This window comes from Anser cygnoides, chromosome 2, assembly GCF_040182565.1.
Source record: "Anser cygnoides isolate HZ-2024a breed goose chromosome 2, Taihu_goose_T2T_genome, whole genome shotgun sequence".
Lineage (NCBI taxonomy): Eukaryota > Metazoa > Chordata > Aves > Anseriformes > Anatidae > Anser > Anser cygnoides.
In genome coordinates, this window is record NC_089874.1 from 52,345,849 (window position 1) to 52,364,648 (window position 18,800).

Below are 18,800 nucleotides of genomic sequence, written 5' to 3' on the forward strand. Positions count from 1 at the left end.
TGTGCAGGCCAGCTCCATCTCTCCACTTGAGGGAAGAGGAGAGACTTTGCCATGAGGGCAGCCACGAAACTCAACCTTTCTTGATGAACTTTCCATATGACTGGCATTTGTTAAAACTAATCTGACCAGAAGCTCTTGGAGCATTCCCATGTTTATAATCCATGTGAGATAAGCCCCTCAGCTGCCGCTGGGGCTATGGGCAGTAAAAGCCATCCTAATTGATATCTCCAGGGATTCTGTAACCTGTCGTGCAAGACCACAATGCCTTTTCTTTCCTCTGTTAAAAATCAGTCTCTTAAAGCCCTGCTTGAGGTGACTGTACCTGTCAAAGCAGCACAGCCAGTCCTTCAACAGAAGGTACTTCCTGAGAGCAATGATGTCAGAAAAGGTCTCCAGTATTATAATTTCCCCCTACATACATAACTTCTAGGCACCGATTACATTTACATCTTCACCAATTTCAATGCCAGCCATCAGACTAATTAAATTAAATGTAGCCTCGGAGCCTCAGTCAAGGACTGGAAGCTGAGTGTACAAGATGCAGTACAAACACACAGCTAAAGAAACAGATTCTCACTTTAAGCAGCTATGGATTTCCTCTGTGAATTGAGAAGATTGTGAGCAACATTTTCTCCATGTGCTCACAATCTCCTAAACTGCTCCCAAACCTGTAAAAGCTGAAAAGTGGAGACGGTGAATATGTGTGAGACAGCTTCAGTCCTTGGGCATTGCTGGCAAGGCACCGGCAGCTGCACGTGCTCAGGAACCTAAGCAGTAAGGGCACAAATAACTTTGTGCCTATTTTTTTGGAGAATCAGCTGTTGGGTTGTCATTACACACAACTCCACATGCTTCTAGGAGGTGCTAGGGTCACACACAAGGCGAAGCTCTTGGTCTGCTGCAGCAAGCAAGGCATCGCACGTGGCACCACGGGAGCGCCGGGCTCAGACACGTCCCAGCACTCGCAACTGAGGGTGCAGCTGGGCACCAGCTCCCCAGCCAGCCCACCTGGGGAGCTTGGTGGGCTGAAAACCAAGGGCTCATCCTGTGTTAGCTTTCAGCTGGAGCAGGTCCCCAGTCTGGCTGCATTTGGGGCAGAATGAGCCCAGCAATATGGCAGGAAGGAGGTGGGAACCCCCCAACAGAGAGGGAGGGCAGGACGACCCCTTTGGTGGTGGCTGTGTGCTTCACCTTACGGTGTGAAACCGCATCCCTGGATTGTCTCTTCATAGAATCATAATGGTTGGAAGAGGCCTTCAAGATCATCTGGTCCAACCATCACCCTACTGCCAATGTCACCCACTAAACTGTGTCCCTAAGCGCCATGTCCAACCTTTCCTTGAACACTCCCAGGGACGGTGACTCCACCACCTCCCTGGGCAACCCGTTCCAATGCCTGACTGCTCTTTCTGAGAAGAAATGTCTCCTAATTTCTAACCTAAATCTCCCCTGGCACAACTTGAGGCCATTCCCACTAGTCCTATCACTAGCTACCTGTGAGAAAAGGCTGACCCCCGGCTCCCCACAGCTTCCTTTCAGGTAGTTGGAGAGAGCAATAAGGTCTCCCCTGAGCCTCCTCTTCTCCAGACTAAAGGTTCTCCAGTTCCCTCAGCCGCTCCTCACAGGACTCCTGTTCCAAGCCCTTCATCAGCTTCCTAGCCCGTCTCTGGACACGCTCCAGGTCCTCAATGTCCTTCTTGTAGTGAGGGGCCCAAAGCTGAACACAGCACTCGAGGTGCGGCCTCACCAGAGCAGAATACCTGGTGACGATCACCTCCCTGGTCCTGCTGGCTACACTACTCCTGATACAAGCCAGGATGCCGCTGGCCTTCTTGGCCACCTGGGCACACTCCTGGCTCGTGTTCAGGTGAGCATTGACCAACACCCCCAGATCCAGGAAGCCCTTTCCGTCATGAAGCAATTTCCAGTGGCACTGGTCCCATCCTCATTTCATCTTTTCCTTCCTACCCAGCAAGCAATTAAACTTACCCCATCTATGAGAGGATTATATTTCACTTCCTAGAACATGGAGATAGGAAGCAGAAGGATATCTTAGTTTCCAAGACAAACAGCCATGTCCCTGCTGCTGAACTGAATGGAACGAATATTTTGGTCTGGGGTGAGATGGTGAGGAACAACACGAAGACCTTTGTCACCCACTCATGTACTGCAGATCCCTGTCACAACTGGATGACTGTGTCTCAGTCCCAGCATGAAACTAGATCACCTGAAGGATCTTGACATGGTAATTAATCCTTGCCTGTATGTTATTTTGTTCAGTAACACTGAACAGTTTACCAAGCAGCACAACTGTTTAATCATATCACCCAACTATTGAATTTAGTATGCTGAAAACAAGCCTTGCTATTTCTACCTTACATTCAAAGTGTAACAATGAAGAAACGGGAAACATTTGTCAATAATATTACTCTGTTCCCATAGACAGAGTTTCATCTGTCAAATATACTACAGAAAACAAGGAGAACAAGGCTAATCAAATGCTACCACCTTTCTTCCTCTCTCTTATTGCCTCTCCTAAGATTGACCACATTTGTGGTTAAATGCAGGGAGTCAAACTTCCTATAAGCAGTGTCGTTAAGGTTCCAGATTTCCACTGTGGTTCAGCCATATCACAGCTCTGGAAATGCATACTGATTCATGTTCAAACCACCACGTTAGGTCTTAAAGGTTAAAAAAATAAATAAATAAAAAGATTTCACACTGCAACTGTGAAAGGTTCTTACCAGGACAACCTTGCTGACGTAACTTCTTAAAGGAAAAGGATCTTAAAATCAAGCTTTAAAATGTATAAATATATATCTACTTATTGAGATATATGCATCTCAATATATATATTGATATATAACTATACAAACACACCCACATATATATAATCAATAAATCAATAAATATCAGTATCTATATATCAATCACTTTGTTGAAATTACTAGTCTGAATGAAAATGCTTAGTGAAAAGACTGACATGAATTCATCCTGCCAGGGGAGCTACAAACAGCTAACTGAACAGAAGCAGCAATACTAGCACTTCAGGATCCCCAGCAGGGACTAGAAGGACTCCAATTTGTCCCCTCAGAGGCTCTCAGCAAGTGAGTCTTGAGAAGATGCAAACTCCACAAACTCCAAGCACCTGCATGATATGCAGGTCCCTCATGAGAAGAGAAGCACCTAAGTTTATCTTCACCAAGGGATCTGCTCATTACAAAATGGACATTGAAGCACGCCGATTGTTGGACCATTTTTCTGAAGAGAAAAAAATCAGATCAGGATACCACAACCACGTGATGGTAGTCAACGTAGATCTAAGAAATTCAGTTTCAACTCCGCCTCTGACAGCAAGAGCAAACTAAGTGAAGGCTGAAGTTTCTCTAGTCTATGCACAAGAAGAGGGAAGTGACTACTCATGGCCCTGATTGATATTACTATCAAAAAGAATCCAGTCATGCATGGTGTGCACATGCATTAACAGAGAGACCTAGTGACACGTGCACAAAGATCTCCCCCACACAAAGTGCTGCTGCATCAGTCCTGACCTGCACTACTCCTTCAGTTAAGACTAATACACTGACTAAGTTACACTCCACTTTTTTACTCAGAGAAGAGCAGACCATGGAGCTTCACTCTTCATTCATTCGCTCTTAATTCCAGATTCTAACTCAGAAGAATACTGCATTTGTTCTGTGCTGGGGCTCATGCCCTGCAAGCCCATGCAACCATGGAGGGCACTCAAATGTAAGACATAGTCATAAAGACAGAAAACAGCATCTCCGACATTCAGGGAGAGGTGAAATACTTGTAGATGATGTTTAGTGCTACTCTGCAAGGGAAAAAAAAAATGTTACATTTGCATACTATTTTTGCATCATTCAAAGAGTTTGGGGCTGAATCTGGACAATGTATCTCACAGCAGAAAGGAAAACAAGAGGAAAACAAGCCTTCCAGCTGTTGGCATTCAGGTTGTGCCTGATCTTCTAAGCATGCCACAATTGCAAGACCAGTGGGAAAGCCTGGGACGCACTGGTGGGCAAGAACATTCATTTGGATCTTTATGTCAAAATTCCTGTGATAATGTACTTTTATGAGAAGTTCAAGAAGTTTAAAACAATTCAAGATCTGTTCACGTCTACCATTTCAGCAAGGCACCACTATTGAACGGTTCAATAACCAAGCTCAAGTATCTGATATTTTTAGCTAGATATACTGTAACATCTCACAGATGCCTGGAGTTTTCTCCCTGCAAGGTCTGAAGGAGATTCCTTCCTTCTCAACTGCCAGTTAAGCAGAATTTGGGGGCTGCTTTTCACACACTGAGACAACCGAACTCTTAAAATGGCTGGGAAAGCCACATTTCTCCACTTCAAATGAAGTGCTAGCAACAGATATAATGCTTGCCTGGTACAATTGGTGCTGCTTCCCCCCCTAGAAGAAGTAGGGAAATGTGTTCAAAATGTCATTGAGGCCATCAAAAGATCTAAAGGGTAGTCAAGAAAACAAAAACTGGACAAATCTGAAAGGGGGGGGGGAGGCTGAAATTTTAATCCCTTCTTACTATACACTGAATGATTCAGTAACTCCCAATTCACTTTGACGCAAAAATACCTGATTTGGGCCTTAAAGAAAGAGTGTGTCTTAGTCTCTGCATTGCAGATGAGAACAATCACATTTTGCTTGCTCTGACTTATTGCTAAATTGATTATTCTCCAGGACTGGGAAAGAGGGAGAAAGGAAGGAGATGGTAATTGTCCCTATAAAATTCTTTAAGAAGATGAAAGAACTGAATGCATCTTACTTTTCCTAGCAATCCTCTTTCCTAATTCAGAAGCAAATAAATCACACTCAGGATAGTATCCTGAACATATGGCTTTCTCTGAATAAGGGGAATTTGCCTGCCTACAAGCTTGCTTTTCTTTTCTTCTCTCTCTCTCTCTTTTTTAAATATGTCAGTCTCTGGAATCCCTATTCACACATTCCCCTTCACAGCACAGTGGGTTTCTGCCTAGGAAAAAAAAAAAAAACAACTTTATAAATATTAACTTATTTCTGTCTACAGAAAGCTGTACCTGAGCTTAACATCTAGACAACTGCATGCAACCTGTTCACTACTGTTGCATTTACTTCCCACATACTCAGCTAATGATGTAAGTAAGATAATAAAAGGTAAGGACTTCAGTGCCCCAAGGCATACGACAACATGAAAAGCTTCCTTAGAGAACAGATCTCAAGCAAACAATGTTGGAAGTCTCCAAATGATCTTGCACCTTTCTTTACCACATTTCCTGCAAACACCTCTGAAGCACATGGCTCCAAGAGCGGCAACTTACAGAACATGTTTTTACTTCTTCTTTTCCTTCTCCATGCACAAGACACCTTATTTTGCACGGTCTGTGCTTTGAATGCTCCCCCATCGTGATGTAAAGCACCAAAAAGGGAGGACCGTTGGAGGGACAGTACTAACCCCTTGATCTGAAAGATGCTTCCTACGGAGGCCTTGCAGGCTCATGGTTGCAAAACGGTGGTTGTGAGGGCCCTGAGAAGGGGGAAGATACCCGCCGAAGCTTCTCACCCTTCTGTCTGCAATCTCAGAGGGAACTGGTTGCAAAGTGCAGAAGATGACCACAGAGAAAGCTGCCAACAGGAATAAAAGGACAGTGAGGATGCCAAAATGCAATGGTCTGCATTTTTTTAAATTAACAAATAAAAAGACAAGCAAGAAAAATGTGACTAGAAACTGAAATCAGAAATGAAATTGAAATAATTTTATACAAAGCATGAACCAAAGTCATACCAAAACCCACCTGATTTTTTCTATGAACATCATTCGCAATTCCCCCTGTTCATTTATGTCATCTTCATGGTGTCAGTTTTCGAGAGAACAATTCTCAGCTCAGCATGACAGAACAGTGATACTGACGGGCATGTAGAACATTGGCATGTTATAAATAAGCTGCTAATTTGAGGTGGGAAAAATCATCTAGGCGGCTCTTATGATTAAGAACCAGAGGAAGAAAATGAGCAACTTGCTTATGCTTCCAGGACACTGCTTTTTACAAAAAGAACTTTTTCTAACTCTCAATTCCTATGGAAAAAAAAAAAAAAAAAAAAAAGAGTCCTAGCACCAGTGAAACACCCACTGGTTAGACAAAGCAGCCAGCAAAAATGCTATTATAATTTTAAAGCCCTTGCTGCCCCTGCCTTGAGTAGTAAGCTGTCTTTTCTACTGGTTCAAGAGGTTTGTTCTTAAAAAGAGTACTACAGAGTTGTGAAGTTTCAGCTTCCTCTCATCTGACTTGCAGTTTTACATAACTTGTAAGAGACGTTTTTAGGCTATAGATACTGCGTATCCGAGAAAAGAAGGATGTGCAGAACTATTATACAGCAATTTGTATCTGGGTTACTTGCAGCTGCTTGATAAAAGCCTTACTATGAAAAGCAAAACTTTATTCTGCTGAACTGACACCCAGGATTATTCGTGTTTCTGATAGGCCTGATCACCACCCTCCTTCTGTCCTGAGCTAGGTTCCCTTCCCACCCTTCCCCAGTGTGCAATTGCAGATAACGCCCTGCTGCTGCATGGCTGCCATCGCTGGTATTATTTCTGTATCACGTGGGCATTGTCGCTCTTTACCAGAATGCCGCTTACTAAGCAATATTATAAAAATTCCTGTGAATATCTATGTTCACCATAAGTGAGGATAATGGCCTCATTGCAAAAGTCTCGATAAAAGCAGCATGTTCCAGCAAGACAGCTTTCAGATATCGCTAAACAAAAGCCTACTGTGAGAGCCGTAACCAACATCAATTCCCACTATGTGAAGACATTAGACAAAGTGTGAACTAGCTTACTGTATGGGGACAAAAAACTGACTGTCAATGTGTGGGACCAACACTGCCTAAAACACTACACTGGCAAGCCAAAATACAACCAGCATATATGCATGGTAATTGCCATTTAATTCCAGAGTTAGCAGTATAAGAAAACAAGTACCGAAGGCAATATTAGGTTACTAGCATCACTCAAGACATTATAATTCCATATCTTTCCATTTCTAGTGTCTTTGATTAGGAAAAAATGACTTTAAAACCAGCAGACGTTAAAAGAAACACTATATAAATCCCAGGTTCCATCACAGAAGTAGAGAGCACACCAAAAGCTTAAGATCTGCTCCTAAAAATATGTATTTTCCACTATAAAGTAGACAACCTTATACATGGGAACCACCATTCCACATAAGAAACAAGACAAGACCCTTTCTGCCTGGGCATCATTTTACATTTTTACATATTTATCTATTTACACTGTGGTAGCACCCAAAAAGCCAAAAGCCTACAGTCAGAATAAGCATACTATACCAATACAAATGCCAGGCCAAGAGGTTACTTCTTAACTTCCAGACCTGAAATTCCCCTGATTACATACCTTAAATGAAAGTCCAGGAAGGAGGGACGTAGGCAAGCCTACTTGCCAGTTTCTTGCTGAACAACGCGAAAGGAATATTTGAAAGCTTTAAAATTTGTAGAGAGCAGTACGGTTGCTCTACTGAGAAGTATTTCACGAAAAAGTTATATCTGCACTTTAAGATGTGTAAAATTCACAATATCCTACAGTGTAGATTCAGTAATTTGCAGAAAAAAGGTGATATCCATTACTTAACTCCAATTTTAGTTTAGATTTTGTAACTAACTGGTAGAACCAAAATTAAGAAAGTCACACTGAGAAAGAACTAATAGAGTACATCGATGAGGCTGACATGTTATGTAAGAATTCAACTCTTGCACTGCTAGGTGACAGCCACCATTGAGTCCTAAACTAGAGACTTTTAATGTCACCTTAATTAACAAGGAAGGAAGTTTGCCAATGAGTTTACTTCCACCCCTTTCCTAGCAGCAAGTTATGCAATATGCAAGAACCTTTGAACCAACAGCTCTACAACAACACCCCCCGCCCCAAAAACCACACACATACCCATCCCACCACCCCCCTCCAAAAAAATTAATGACACTGTAACGAAGACAAAGTCTTTCAAGGAGTTCATTGATGAAAATTACTTCTAGAATCTATACATACATTAACCACCACACACATACCACAACTTTGGTGTAGAAATGTTGAAGCTGAAGCAGGCAAGGCTAAGCAGAAACCTCTTGTTATCTAGTTTCTCAATACAATATACTTTCACCAAAAATACTTGTTTAGGTATTTTCTGTGAGTTTTCACAGATCTTTCCAAAATAATTAGTGGCTTACAATCTATATATATATATATATATATATAACATGACTATAAAATCCCATTTTAAAGTTATAAATGCGAAAGCCAAAATAATAGCAGCGTCTGCTGTTAATTAGCAGCTTGTTCATATACAGAGATACCAAGGATATACTACACACTGCAGTAATGTAACTGAATGTCACAGGAAGCACCCAATATCTTCCTAAAAATCAGGTTCTAGACCTTTGAAATGGGGCACCTGAAAATGCATTCTTAGCTAGTGGATACTTCTGAGCTTAGATGCAGACATATACAAGTTGAACAAAATCTTGAAAGCAGACGCAGGTAGTCAAATTAAGTCTCCTACCTAAAGTCTCCTACCTAATAATATGAACAAACAGGGTTTTATTTCTAGAGGTAGGTTACTGACATCCGCATGGAATAAACAAAAGCCACACTTACCCACCTAGCTTAACGCTGCAGGAAAAAGAAAGATACCTGGCTGATTGTAAAAAGGTGATCTTCAGTGCTGCAGATTTCTTTCCCAATTTGGTTCTAAGCAAAAGACCTTCAGCACACAAGTTTGAAAGACACAGGGCATGCACGTGCAGTGGTGACAGCCACTGCTTTAGCAGACACACTAAAACAGGTCACATCAACAACTGTTCATGTTCATAAGTAGGACACAAGACACAAAATACATGCTATTTAACCTTAAGTGAGTTCTGTTTGTAAACAATTACCAACACAATTGAGATGTATTTATAAATGTACAAAAGGAAGGCTAAAATGCCTGAAGTAGTATGCTCCTACCACACCGCAGAGGCCATTTTTAGTACAAGCTTTATCAACATCTAGTCAAACTCTTGTCTTCTTTATGTTCCAAACAGAAATATTTCCCACAGTTCACGATGAACCCAAAAGGCATTAAGAACTCCATGCATGCCATGAGATCCAGCAAATAATAGCACCATCCAAGTAGAAAGCATAGTACTTCAGAAGACACCCATGCCAGGTATAGCACTTCCAAGTGTGGTTTTGGACCAGCTTACTTGAGGGAAACAGAAGTGAAATAGTTCCCTTTTAAAGATGTGATAAACTGGGCAACTTTGCCAAGTCTGCCTTCAAACAGAAGACAGAACTGAAATTAAAACCAAGTCCAAATACTTCATCAGCAGCACCTCGTGCACTGGGACAGCCCAGTCCTGGATGCACAGGCAGTCTCCCCCCTATCACACACCACTGCCCCCAACACATGAAGGGTTTTTTTTTCTCCCCAAGGGAGCAAACAGTTATGCTCTTGAAAAATAATGCAGGAAGTGAATAACTCTGCCAGCCAAAACAAAGCCTGAAGTCAAACGTAGTCATTTGTAAGTATGATAGTTGCCATCACATACACATGCTCAGCGCTGCCAGCTGTAAATGAGATTATTTGCAGAGACTGTAAAAACCCAAAGATTTAGTTACGCTCAGAAGAGCTTTCCATCTGCTGAAACCTCACTCTGGGCAGGGCTGGGCCTAAGTTACCACCATCGCCACAAGAAGCCTATCTGACCCAAAGTCATGGTCTGTGATCCATCCTTAGTGGGCATCTTCTCCAAGTCCCCTGGCAGAGCCCATATAGGATTAAAGCTCAAGCCACCCTCCCACCCCTCCACGCTGGCACCAAGATGGACCGGCAGAAGAAAGCCAGCACTGCTCCTTCTCTTCAGGGCTACCTGGCTGTTTGTGACAGGAAATTATGATCATCCACAGAGCCTGCTACATTAACTTATTACTCAGTTTGTTCTGTCCTGCCAGTATCCAGACTAGTGGATGGCGCCCTTTTTGCATCTACACAGTAACTGAGGACTCCTTTACGTGGTCAAACTGACCAGCACAGCAAAACAACCCTGACACCAGAGCTACAGCAATCAGCCCAGCACACTTCTTCAGAAGTGAAATCTGAAGGCTTGGAAGGTGTCATATTTGAAGCCTGCTGCTACCAGAAGAACCTCACATCTTCATTTCTTACCCAGTTCCTCTCTTTGTGCTCTGGATAGGAGGGGAGGGTCAAATTCCACCCCACCCCCCCGGCCTATTGAGAACACAAATCTGGGGCTACAAAGAGGAAAGGTGCTACTTCATTTTCCTTTTTCCAGCCTTTCTAATGAGCCAATTACCATAGTAGTTAGGCCCAGCCAGGCCCCTCTGCTCCACACCTCACATTCCTCCCCTAGGGAGAGGTTAAGGCCTTGTGAGACAAGCTGGCTCTGAAAGGGTATCTAGCTCCTGCTAGGCCTGCAAGTCGGTCTGTCATGCCTTCAAAACTTCTTTCAAAGCCACCAATCCATAAAAACATTACAAGTAGAAACCCGTAATTAACGGACATGTTTGTTTTTACAGCCATGTGATTCTGTTATAAATGGACACCTCTATTTTAGCACGTACGGCTTTCACTTCAGGAGAGATTAAACAGTATAGAACTCTTCAGCTTGGCGAAGGTGACTGTGGACAAAAAACAGTGCATTATCATAAGCTGTGTAGAGAAATATATACAAGGAAATCATTTTCCCCTACCACAACATCTAGGATCATCCACTAACACTATAGGCAGCAAGATCAAAATGAAAAAAATGTTCAAAGCAATGAAAATTATTTCTTTTCCATATAAGATAACTGAATCATATAACTTGTTGCTACGTAAGTTAGAACCAACGAGTATAAAACCCACTGTAACCTCTAACTAAGGAGACACTCTCTAGAAGAAAGCAGAAGGGCTGTTCAGCGCATTCATGTGCTCTTGTCTTAAAGATTTGCCACAGTTGTAGTCAGAGAAGTAGCAGGAGAACCTTTGATCTTGCAAAATGCAGCAATTCCTAAATTTAAGATTTTTTTTTAATGTTAACATACAAACAAGCACGCTGTAAAAATTAACAGAGCAGCGCCAAAGTACCTGGGATAAAATGAAGGAAAAGAAAATGCCTTTAATTGCTCAATCAGTGGGCCCTAACATGACCCATATCCAGTCCAAAGACTGCAAACAGGCTGGTGACACAAGGAAGAGATCCTTCATGGTGAGAACAGGAAAGACCAATTCCTGAAAAGTGATGTCCAGTGAGCAGATTTAAAACCCTAACAGCACTGAAAGGAAAAGCTCTCATCTCCCTCCCTTATCTCATTCGTCCCATCTTGGGTCACGTATTCCCAGTACGTATCTTGTGCCAGAACTAAAGCTCATCAGACCCAGCTACTTTACCTCGTTAAAGCAGCAGACCACCAACCCACAGGCACAACCAGATGTTCCCCAAGCGCAGAGGGGAGGGAAAAAGTGCTGCCTGGCCAGGGGCAGGACAAGGCTAAGCTACAGTGACAATGGTGACAGAGAAGCGAGACTATTTTTCCAGCAACAGTAAGGCTTTTTGAGCGGCTCGGCTGCTCATGGAAAACTGCCAGAAGTCCTTATCATAGCAGGGAAATAAACCTGCTGTACTTCAGCAGTTCTGGTGCAGACAGAGCCACACCAACATAGCTGGACTCTGCATGAGGAGAGCACATCCACCACCAGCAAGCACAAGCTACAAGCTGTTCCTGTACAGATTTATTTGGATGCCTGCTTTGCGCTAGGTGCTCGTTGGCATGGTTAGGGCAATCAGGATTTATACCTCTTTGAGCTCCCCTCACACGTTTATGCCAAAGGACCATGCAGTACCTCCTTGGGCTCAGAAGCAGTCTGTCCCTGGAGAAGATGCATTTAAACCAGACAGAGTCCCATACATTTTATTCCAAAACCAAAGGCCTCGGGCTCATGCTAGCATTCATTAACAGAAACTATGAGGCAAAGAAATATGAAAATGGGTCTGAATATGAGAATACCCATGTCTTCTACACAGACAAAGCTTTTTATTCCCACAAAACAATGATAAGCTACTAATTATTTAACTGCCCACTTCCTTTATGCCACTTCTAGGTTTTTCTCCCATACCTTAAGTCTCTGTTCAGTATTTATGTCCTATTTAGCCTGCTCCTATACCCAACATCTAGAAGATTATGTATTACCCCCTTGTTCTCCTATTCCAGCTGTGACTTGCTGAGAAGGAGGCAGGAAGAGGTACTTTCTAAACCACCAGAAAAGGAGAGAGGTGCTAAGTATTCAGTTTGGAAATGTAAATCCTCCCGCCCCCTTCTGAAGTATGCCGAACCAGCCTCTCCAGAGCTCATGTCATCTAAAGGCCACAGGAGTTCTCTAAAGATATTCTTGTTAAGAGGATTTAGCCCCTTTTAAAAAGGACTTAACATGTGGGTGGTGTCTCCATTTAAGCATTTTCTCATGGCTAAGAAAATGGCCCTCTTCTTAAAGGCTTATCTTTATAACCCAAAGACAGTAAGAAATTCTCCACTATTTGAATTAGAAACATTTTGAGCAGCTTTCACTTAGAGTAGCTCCATTTTTAAATACCGCAATTTGCAAATGGTAGTGACTTTCTCATACAAAGCGGGAAGCCAACAGCAGCAAGAATGTTGCGGGGCGCCTCGTCAAACAATAATTTCTCCTACATAGGCCACGCTTTCATGATTTGATTGACAAATCCAATCATGAGCTGAGTTGATTGACAAATTTGCTGCCATCAAAATGGCATGGTGTCAGTTCCCCTGCTTCCTTTCCTTCCACCCTGTGCTCTCTTCCCAGCCATCTCCTTCCCATTACGGTCCCTGGCATTTACCAGACCATCCATTAGCTGGTTCAACCTGCTTGCCCAGCAGAAAACTTTTATTTACGTATTTTGGTTGGGGTTAGTTTTTCTACCAGGGCTGGCAAGTTGAACTGCCCTGGGAAGCCGGAGGAGCCCTGGGGCTGGCAGAAGGGAAGTGGCACCAGCTCCTGGCAAGGAAGGGAGCACGACCCATGCCCCTAACTGCAGCACTGACCTGTTGCTTGGGCCCACCTGGTCTCCACTGGCAGGGACTCAGACTTGCCCCAGGACCCGAGCAGCTTGAGCTGACGGCTACTTTGCAAGGGTTAGTTCGTCATTACTGCTCGCGTTGAAGCCATGGCAGCGGCTCAGTCCTGCCAAGTAACAATTTCCATTAAATCTGCAGGAATTGTGAAAAAGTCCCTTGTGTCGAAGGGCCGGGCAGCCTGGGCTCGCTGGGGTGCAGAAGCCTGGTTAGTGACCCTCAGTGCCAGGAGCCACCACGACAGGCAGCGGTGCAGCCAGAAGCAGGTTTGGGACAGTATCGAGGTGCCTGCTTGGGAGATGGAGGAGTGTGCGAGTTCTCACCTCTCCTGGGCTGAAGGCGCCTGCTGTTAGGGGCTAGGCTACCTTTCCAGGCTTTTCCAGCACAGTTACACTTACACAAGCACAGATAAAGTAACTAACATATTCCCACAGGGGAAGCAGCTTACTTTGGCAAAAAAAAAAAAAAAACCTTTTTCTTTTGCTAATATAAACGCCTCCCTGAGCGGCCTAAACTACACACTGCCATACTAACTTTTTTCCACTTATACCATAGTTTATATTTGGAAGTGATGGCTGGGTTGCCAGTGCAGTTACATCTGCAAAGACAGCGTATTTTCATAATCCTAACCAGCGCAGGTGTGCTGGCCAAATTTCAGGCTTACCCTCTCAGTCTTTTGCATAGCAGGGCCGTAATTTCAGCTGGGGGGTCTCCGTGTACTATTTGTAACTCAACTAATCAAGAGCTAAATTTATATTGGTGCTGCTTGCCTGGGCTCGCTGCCTCAACTACCCAGCAGTTTCTCACTCCTCTCACCAGTCTTTGCTATCAGTTTCTCAAATCAGATCAGCTAGGAACTACCAGGAAAATACCCTCGCCTCCCGGTCCCAGAAAATTTTTTGCAAGATTTGGTGAAAAATGGATGGGAGACAGAGAATTGCTAAATGGCTGTCCTCTTCCTGCCAGGACGATGAAAGCGCTTTGGCCATTCCTCGCGGAGCAGCAAGAAGAGGCAGAGCCCTGGGATGCTTCAGCCTTGCTTCCTGACAGGCAGGTGTGCAGCAAACCAGCGCGGTTCCAAGAGGGGCACTCACGTGAGCACAGCTGTCAGGGCGGGGAGGGATGCACAGCCTGCTTCCTGGTGTGTGCTAGGGATTGCTTTATCGCCCTGGGAGGGTGCCAACCCCACACTAAGGATACCGCCAGCCTGACCAGTCTCTTCCTCCCCCATCCCACATCTCCCCCCTGAGTAAACAAGGGGTCTGAGGATATGCAGCATAGACTGCCAGGGACTTCTGGCAGGCAGAGCTTAAAATCACCTTCTTGCGTCCAAACCTTTAAGTGGGGCAGAAACCTTCCTAGGTTTCACGGCAGGGAGTTCTTCCCATTAAAGAGGTGAACGCTACAACACAAAATAATAATAATAGTAATAATAATAATAATACCCTAAGCTTGTGTTTACAGTCTTGTAGCACCCATTGAGGAGAAATGTCAAAAGTCCCGTCCGACGCCAACATCCCTCCCACAAAGCAGAAAAGCCCGTACAATCGCTCCCCCAGAATCACCCTGTTACATTCGCTCCTCTCTGTACCGGCGTAACACCATCTTCTAGGAATCAAGCCTTTGCACAGGACGGACAAATATTTACAGAGCAGCCTGAACCGGCCCGTTTGACACCACGCACCCTCTCCCGACACACCGAGCACCGGCAGACCGATCGCCCTGCCCAGCGAGGACGCTTCTTTCTCGCTCCGGCTGGGACTTGTCAACCGGCCCGAAACTCCCATCCCGACCTCGGCAGCCAACACCTGCGAAAGCCTCCGCGAGAAGAGCCTCGTGGCACCCCCGTGGGCTGCGCGACGGGCGAGTCGCGCCGGGGCCGAGCTCCCCAAGGGGCGTTTGGGGACCGCTGGCACCGGCTGCGGCGCGCACCGGGACCCCTCCCGGGGCCGGGCGGCGGGGGGGGAGCCAACAGGTGAGCGCCCCGCGCCGCCTCCGCCACGGAAAACGCCTCGGCCCGGCCCTAGCGGGCACCGGCCCGCATGGCAGCCCTCCGGCCGAGCCCGCCGGGACCCCCGGGTCGGGCTGCCCCCTCCCCGGGGCCGGGCAGGTGAGCCGGGATCCCCGGCACGGCCCCCGCCGTGACAGCCCGGCGAGGTGGGGGGGTAAACGGGGGGCCGGGGGGGCCCCTGGGGGGGGGGTCAGGGGGTTCACGGTGGGGATCGGGGCGCGCCGTGGGAAGGGGACGGGAGGCGCCCACCAGGGGGATTGGGGGTGCCCCCGGTCCTGGCAGCCCCCCCCCCCCGTAACTTGGCGGAGCCCACGAGGGCCAGGCGCGCCCCCGAAAAGGGCGAGGACAAAGGAAGCCCCCGAGCGGGGGGCGGCGGGCACCGGGGGATGGGGGGGACCCGGAGGACAGGGGGGTGGGGGGTGGTCGCGGCACCGGGCTGGGGGGGCGCCGTGGGGGGGGCTGCGGGGGTCGCCGCCGCCCCGCGAGGCACTGACCTGCTGCAGGGGCATTTCCGAGGGCGGCGGCGGCGGCGGGCGGCGGCGGGCCGGGGGCGGCCGGGGCCGGGGCTCGGGCTGTCCCAGGCCGGCGGCAGGAGGAGGAAGCGGCGTCCCCCTCCCCCCGCTCGGCTCGGCTCGGCTCGGCTCGGCCCCCCCCGCCCGCCCGGCTCCCAGTCACAGCCGCGGCCTCGGCGCACGTGTGCGAGACGTCACCGGCGGCTCCGGGGGCGAAGCGGAGACACCGGCGGGGCACGGCGCGGCCCGGCCCCCGGCCCCCCGCCCGCCGCCCCCCGGCCCGGCCCCGGCGGGGGAAGGGGGCTCCGGCCCCGGGCAGCGGGGTCCCCCCCGCGCCGGCTGCTCGCTCGCTGCGCCCGGGGCTGCGGGACGTGGCTGGGGGGGGGGTGGGGGTTCTTTTCTCTTTTTTTTTTTTCTTTTCTTTTCCTTTTTTTTTTTTTTTCCTCTTTTTTGCAATAAGACCCGGCGGCCCGGGCCGGAGCGGGGGGGGGGGTAGGAAGGAGCCAGGAAAGTTTATTGCAACAAAGCGCCGTCTCCGCCTTTCCTGCCCCCCGCCCCGGGCCCGGACGGCGGCGGGGAGCCGTGGGCAGGAAGAGGGCCTGCCTGGCGCCGATCCCCACCGTCCCCTTCACCCTCCCGCGGGGCCGGGGGAAAATTACCGGGGGGCGGCCTCCGCCTCCGCCGAGAGCGGGCTGCAGCAGCGCCGTCCTGCCGGCGGGTCCGTGGGGGGTGCAGTACAGCGAGCTGCCAGCGGGCTGGCCCCCATCCGCCGCCGGGGCAAAGGCACCGGGAGCCTGGGCAGCAGCGGCGGCGGCGGCGGAGGAGACAACACAGGGCGCCCCCGCCGCCGCGCCGGTGCTGCGGATCTGGATGAAGGTGCCGGCGGCAAAGCGGGCTGGGAAGGCGGCGGGGGCCACTCTGCAGTCCGAGGGCGGTGCGGGCGGCTGCGCTGCCGGGGCCGGCGGCTGGAGTCCCCTTCTCATCCTTCCCTCCGGCTCTGTCCCCGCAGCCGCGTCGCCTCCTCCCCCCGTCCCTCCCCCCCGGCCTTCCCAGCCGCTTTCCTCTTCGATGCCGAGGCCCCGCGCAAAATACTGGGGGGCGCGGGTGCCGGGGGGGGCCCCGGCTGCAGGATGCGGGGCGCCGGGGGGGGACGGAGGCGGCGGGGCGGGCAGATGCGGCGGATGGAGCGGGGCCGCTCCCGCTGTGTGGGGCCGGCTGGAAAATGGCTCCAGGAAGCGGCGGCTGCTGACAATGAATGAAGGGAAAGGAGACGGGTTACGCGCCAAGGGCCTCCCGCGAAACTCGGATTTCCCGCCCTCTTTTCAAACCAAATTTGCATAGCCACGCCCCCGGGGCGCGCCCCGCCCGCTCCGCCGCCCCATTGGCCTCCGCCGCCGCCCCCGCCGGCCAACGGGCCGCCGCCGCCACGCCCCGCCCGCTCCCCACTGGCCCGGCCGCCGCCGCGATTTGCATGCGGCCCGCGGATTGGCCGCGGGGGCGAGGCTGGGGATTCCCCCTCGGACGGGCCGGGATCCCGGTTCGCCGCCCGCCTGACACTGACAGCTGCGGCGGCGCCCGCCGCAACGTGCCCGGGGGCGGGGCCTGGCGGGGCCACGCCCCCCCGCAGCCACGCCCCCTCCGCGCCACGCCGGGCTTGGCGCGCCCGCGCTGGACCCGGTCTCGTTCCGGATCCCGATCCCGATCCCGATCCCGATCCCGGTCCCGGTGCCGGTGCCGGGTTCCCAGGCGGTACCCCTGCACCGTGGGTGCCTAGGTGGGAAAAGGGCGTCCCTCGTTCTGGGCGCGTTTGTCGTCAGAGGGGGATATTCTCTTCCATTTGGCTCGGGAGAGGCCCTGATTGTGCTCCCGCACGCGACTGCTGGCACTGCACATGAGGAAAGATACAGGCTGGACGGAATCCAGAGGGAAAGAAGAGGAATGAAACACGGTCAGAGAAACGTGCGCTACCACAAGGGTTGGTTTTTGTTTTCCCGGGGTGAAAAGCAGGGGAAGAGGACACGGCAATGGTGACCTGGTACAAAAAAAAAAAAGAGGTCACAAAGAGATTGCTTTTCCTCCAAAGAGAAAGTAGTGGACTTTCTTAGCAATCCTAAATTCAGCCTAGATAACTGGGGGGCAATTGATAGTAAAGTGGGGCAGCCCAGCATCAGGCTACCTGGGGATACTGGAGGTTTTCAAACAGACAAGGGAGACTTCTTTTATGGATAATACAAGCTTGGTCTGTTCACTCAGGACCTTCCCAAGTCTTCACATGGTCCTTCCAGCTCAGGCAGGAGCTGGGCTTGGCTGAAACACGTCACATTATTCTGCAGAACTGTAGCATTGCTTAAAATTTCAGCTAAATCTGCGGTTCTGCTATTGTGGATCACTCCTTAGGTGCCAGCCAGCAATGCCTAGCTTTGTGCCCGTGCAGCTGAGAGATGTGCTCAGCGTGCCTTGGCCATGGCGGGCATAGCAGCACCTTGCTGGCTGGGGGACGTACATCCCTGAGCCTCAGCAGGAGGGGAGAGCAGCACAAATCTCTCTGTGCTGCAGAGTTCTTTCATTCCAGTCACATTACTTCATTTTCTCACCTTCATTCATCAACTCCAGAACCATTAGACCCAAACCTATGGAAAAAAGAAAAGTCTTTTGGAGCAGCAAGACAAAGCAGAAAAACGTTGCTTCCTTCAAATTCTCTCCACACTGAGGTATGCCACCACCTGGAAAAAAAGGATTACTTCTCACCCTGGGCATTTTACATGTGTAATCCCTTTCACAGTCTTGTTTTCCTTACCGCAGGAGGCACGGGCTTCAACCACAAACATCTTCAGTCTTCTTCTGGGTTGCCTTTTATTGTCTTCCTGTGTCGTGCTGTCTTGCATCTTCAGGTAACCATCCGTCATGTGGCAGAGTCCTGTGCCAGGACCGGCTGCCTTTTAGCAGGAGTTTACAGGGGCACATCCAGGGGCCAAAGCAGGGCAGATGCAGAGGAGTGAGGGCAGCGGGTGAGTGGGGATCTAAAAGTCCAGATATAGAGAACTATGAATGCATTCAGGCAGTAAGCTTGCTTATAGTTTAAAATAAAGTTGGTTTCCTTTGTTGTTGTTGT

At 48.8% G+C, this 18,800-nt stretch overlaps 1 protein-coding gene across 3 annotated transcripts in view; it reads right to left on the bottom strand.

The window, feature by feature from the left end:
• The window catches only part of E2F3 (E2F transcription factor 3), a 44,228-nt gene extending 27,206 nt beyond the window's left edge, over nt 1-17,022 (bottom strand). The window contains exon 1 of one of the 3 annotated variants that reach the window (XM_066992069.1): nt 16,348-17,022. In XM_066992069.1, the coding sequence (XP_066848170.1) occupies nt 16,348-16,671 (324 nt within the window). In that variant the 5' untranslated portion in view covers nt 16,672-17,022. Of the gene's footprint in view, nt 1-15,670; nt 15,840-16,347 lie in introns of those variants that run through there. The other 2 variants (XM_066992068.1, XM_066992070.1) reach the window with 2 other exon arrangements.
• Nucleotides 17,023-18,800: the final 1,778 nt, after the last annotated feature.